The sequence below is a fragment of the Odontomachus brunneus genome, unplaced genomic scaffold (assembly GCF_010583005.1).
Source record: "Odontomachus brunneus isolate Ranch 3 - 2012 unplaced genomic scaffold, Obru_v1 Obru_scaffold_010, whole genome shotgun sequence".
NCBI classification, from domain to species: domain Eukaryota; kingdom Metazoa; phylum Arthropoda; class Insecta; order Hymenoptera; family Formicidae; genus Odontomachus; species Odontomachus brunneus.
The window spans coordinates 2,032,897-2,037,968 of NW_022639460.1; the positions used below are offsets into that span (position 1 = coordinate 2,032,897).

The window sequence follows — 5,072 nt, forward strand, 5'->3', positions numbered from 1 at the left end:
CCTTCTCGTTTCTCTTCGCGGTATACAGCTGGTGCTTGTCGCGACGTATCGCGCCGACGTTCCTTACATTTGCTAATAACATCGACTCGCTCAAGTAGCAATAGAATCGGGCGATCGTCGGACTTATTGAACGGGAATTAGAAATACGATGACAATCAGAGAGAAAGAGAGAGAGAGAGATGCGGAATATTCGGGCAGTTGTGTCAGCTTGTTAGGAAAGGAGATACGGAGAGAGAAGTATCTCATAGATTCGCGTTCTTTTCGGCCGCGGCGCCGTTCATATATTGGCGTATATTTTTAGCGTGATTCAACAATCGCGCGGACATCTTGATTCTTGATCTTTCTGCATCGAGCAACCGCCACATCGATCGACATCGCCCCGCATTTTACGCGTCTTTAACCCGTCGAAAGTAAGTCTCGCGTGGAAATAAGTATCGGGAGTGTCGAGAATAGCGATGTGCGATCCGCCGGAGCGTATCGTGAAGATGTCATTTGTGGGTAATCTTCTCGTTTCTCCTCGCAGTATATGTAAGATGACCAGATTTCTCAGCCCTGAATTCGCGACGCTTCATAAATGTGTAAAAGGTGGGGGGGGAGGGGGATAAAAAGATCCGAAAATTATTTGACAATTATTGAAAATGATAACAAATCGGTGTCCCGAGTAGCGCTCGAAAAAATTCGGGACAAAGGGTGAAAAATCGGGACGTCTGGTCAGCTTATTTTTTCTCCTCTGTTGATCGTCGCCATTCTCGTTTGGATTTGTTCGCGAGAGATTTCTTCGCGGCGGCGAGATCCCGCAGCGCGCGCTCGCGCGGAAAGAGTGCACGCAAGGTACACACATACACACGCGTGCATATTTAAAATAAACTCGCGTGTCCGGCGTGAAACCGCATACGCGTCGCGAACGGGACGACGAGTGACACGCATCGCGTTGGATTAAGTTGCGCTCGTTTTTCACGTCGACTGCGGCGGTGGCGGCAACGATATACACACACGTACGTATGCACACGTACGCGTAACGTCCTTTTCTCCCGTGCTTCTTTTGTTTCACCTTTCGAACCGCAGCTCAGCGCAGCGCACGGAGTGCATCTATCCGCGCGTTGCAGTGGCACTCGGCACGCCGGCGACGTCGCGACGATCTCGCGCGCGATTCGCTCCGTTCGCAAACCGCGGGCTACCCTCCGTCGCGGATTCGCCACTTGAATCTCCTCTGAAGGCAAATCGTGTGCGAGATGCCATCTCGCGTTATCGCGTCTAGTAATCGCGAGATATCTTCGAGCGATGCATTTGGCGAAATTGCACACTCGTTACTTCCCGTTTCTTTCGTTTTTAATCTCTTTTATAAGATCTCGATTAAAAAGTCACAATAGTGATAATTTGTAAAAGTAAATCATTCACGAAATCTTGATTAAAATTGCTTGTAAGAGCGACGATTTGTAAAATCAAATCATTTGTAAAAGAACTCAAAATTGCCTATATATAAAATCTTAAATGATATATTGTGTCTTAACAACAAAAATAATAATAATAGTGATAATGATGATAATGTGTGCGTGACGATAATAATAATAATGACTGTAAAAGCGAATGATTATGTTACGATAGAATAAATTTCTCATTTACATTCTAATTTTCTATTTAATTTTCGACAGATTGCTTTCACGATAACGTTATACACAACGCATCAAAATTAATTTCCCAGCATACAAAAAAGTGCATATTGCATTCAAGTAAATGTTACTTACCTCAAATATTTTAAATACATGTTATGTATCCGTAAATTTATCATAAGCATGAAAATCATTCAAAATACATTCTAAATATATCTTAAATTCTGGCAAGTTCAGCATTAAGAAAACGTTAAATTAAAACAAAAATTCAGTTTGCTTACTGCACAGAGTCGAGTCAATTTTTTCTGCAATGAAAAAGTTTAGTTCTCTGTGATATAAATGTTTTATAATACTCTTGCAAAAGAAATAAAATAAATTCTTTCAAGCACATGAGCCTTTTTGGCAAATTTTTCATAAATATATTCTACATTATTATCAAGAAAATATAGAGTACCCAAGAAAAATAAAATTTGAAAATTTACTTGCAGGAAAGTTTATTTTTGTGGAATACAGTTTATTTCTGTGAAGTGAAATTTATTTGCGAGATATAAAGTTTATTTTTGCGGAGTAAAATTTATTTCTGTGAAAAATGAGCTTTCCACAGATAAATTTTCCAATATTTTGTTTCTCAGTGTAATCGCGTTGGCAGTGGAGTGATATTTTTCTATGTGTAACGCTCTACGTGAGCAGATCATTCCTTACGTCGAACTGAAAACAGACGGATGGGAAGCGTTGATTTTCTGTTTGCGCTCGTCTCTCCTGGTGATTGCGCGGAACGTTGGTGAATTACTCGCGTCGAGCAACGTGTACTTACAGCCCTCGCGCGATTGAAGATCCGACGGGCGTTTATCCTGCTTATCGATAGCCAGCCGTCCTGTCGTCAACCGCGACTTCTCGCTCGTCGTAAAACGAGACGTCGTTCGCGCTAACGCGGACTCAAAGTGAATTGAAAGCGAACGATCGCCGTAGTCATTGACGGCTACGCGTACATGAAGAGCGACGCCGACGACGACGACGACGACGGTGTAGGAGCAGGAGGATGCAGCCGCTCAAACCTTGGGAAAGCAGAACCCTGGAGAGACTGTCCCGACATAGACGCGGACATAGCCGGGTGTCACGATTAGAGATGTAAAAAATGAAAAATATAGATCGAAATTTTTAATATTAAAAAAATATATATAAATTAAATAAAATCTCTTACTCATCTTACAGGCTGAATGCTTTTTTAAGCTTTATACTAAATTTTTTTTATTTCTATAATTTTTCTCTAAATTTTATCAGCTTTCCAAAATTGCCGAGTAATTTACCAAATAAACTATCGTCATACTTACACGTATACAGACTGGAGTCATTTTCATCTCTAGTCACGATGATACATTGTTTGTGTATCTGCGTGTGTGTCTCTGGACGCACCCTGAAAGTCATCGCGTTCGCTTTTTGTCTAATAATAAACAGCCAACGAAGCCGCCGGCTCGGTCACTCACTTTCGCGCTTTGCCCGCGACACGTGCGCACGTCTTGAATGCCGTGGAATAGAAAAATTATCACCTTGTCATAGTCGCACTATTTAGTAATTATTATTGAAATTATTTGCTATTATTTACCAAATCGTTCAACTAAATGAAGAATTTGCTTTGCTAACTATTTCCTAATTATTATCAGATGATTGGTGACTATATTTAATATTATATTTAATACTAATTATATACACCAAATATCGCACTGACAAGGAAACCCACACAAGTCTCCGCCTCCGATTTTCATGAACTTTTAATATGTTTAATATGTTTAACTTTTAATATGTACTTTGGATCAAAATAACAGATACGTTTTTTATTATATGTGCCCTTTCGCAAGTTTAGGGGGTGAAATACCCCTTTGAAGAAAATCGGTTTCTTTAATTCGAAGGGAATATAATGAAATAAGAAATAGAAAAAAATATTTTGAATAAAAGTTGAATGGTTTGAAGAGTACTTTACAGAAATTATTTGAAAAAAAAAAAATTTTTTTGTTAATATTTCCCCCACAACTTCTTCTTATTATAATTATTAAAATAATTTCTGTAAAGTACTTTTCAAACCATTCAACTTTTATCCAAAATATTTTTTTCCATCTCTTATAGTTTTCATTATATTCCCTTCCAATGAAAAAAACCGATTTTCTTCAAAAGGGCATTTCACCCCCTTGCGAAAAGGCACATATAATAAAAAACGTATCTGTTATTTTTATTTAAAGTACAACATATTACTAGTTCATGAAAATCGAAGGCGGACACTTGTGTGCACGAAAAAAAAAGATTTGCTAATATATCGACAACTAAAAATATTAGCTGCAGGAGCAAATTTTCTTGCTTTCATAGCAAAGTTACTTAGTTATATCACAACTTTGCTATTAAAGCAAGAAAATTTACTCCTGCAGCTAATATTTTTAGTTGGCCATATATTAGCAAATCTTTTCTTTCCGTGTGGGTTTCCTTGTGAGATGCTTGATATCGAATGCATCTGCCAACTATTACAACACTTTCTTTCCCGTGTAACAGTCGAAATTAGGGCAGGATGGGGTGAACAATCGCGCAGGACATTGCGCGATGGATTAATCAGGCCGGCGATACGGCACAATCACGCGACCGTATCTCGCGATGTAATCGGCGTTGCGTCATGGCGGTGCGTTCACTCGCTCGCGCGATGCAACTAGAGTGCAACGGCCGGCGGCGAGTATCCAGCTTCCGACGATCGAGCTTTTCGCCCGCTCGGCGGGACAGCGACGCGTCCGTCCGTCCCGACGGCGGAAGCGACGACGCGGTACGTAATCCATTAATATCGCGCGCGCGATGGACATCGCAGCGCGGGGAGAGGGGGAGTGAAGGCGGGTAATTAATGCGTGACGTTTAATTCGCTCGCGGCGCTCGCCCATCCCTAAACCGGCGGCAGCATTGTTTCGCGATGAGAGATAGAGATCTGTGCTCCGGCGCTCCTCCCGTTCTGCCTCTCCAAAGGGTCACTCTTAACGCGCGACTGATAACGCAATCAGCCGAGATGATACACCGGCTCTTCCGTGATGAAGAAGCAAAGGTGAAATCAAACGGAGACGAAAAGAGACGACGATGCAAGATGCAAGCCCCATCGTAAATGAGGCTCTGAAACAAGGATTCCGTAACAAGTACCAAAATTTGGTAGTTATTTAGTCTTGCTAAATTATTTAGTCAAATAATTGGGGCCAAACATAAAGTGATAATTGGAAAATAATTTTGTTATATAAAGTAAATGTATAGTTCTCAGAACCAAGAATTGCTTGAACTATATTTAGGTGATCAAAACTAGATTCTGGAAGTTTTAATATAAAATCTTGGTAGTAGAAAGTGAAATATTTAGTAACTATTACTAAAGCTTGTACTCGAGATGAAAATTATGTATTTTTTTTTTTTTTTTTTTTTTTTTTTTTTTTTTTTTTTTTTTTAAAAAAA

General features: G+C 40.0%; 1 protein-coding gene across 5 annotated transcripts in view; it reads left to right on the forward strand.

Moving 5' to 3' along the window:
* LOC116840583 (colorectal mutant cancer protein) overlaps positions 1–5,072 on the forward strand; it is a 99,708-nt gene that overhangs the window by 22,965 nt on the left and 71,671 nt on the right. The window contains exon 1 of one of the 5 annotated variants that reach the window (XM_032807450.1): positions 2,456–2,738. The exons of the other annotated variants lie outside the window; for them this stretch is intronic. Coding sequence (XP_032663341.1) covers positions 2,650–2,738 — 89 coding nt within the window. The 5' untranslated portion in view covers positions 2,456–2,649. Of the gene's footprint in view, positions 1–2,455; positions 2,739–5,072 lie in introns of those variants that run through there. 5 annotated transcript variants of the gene reach the window in all.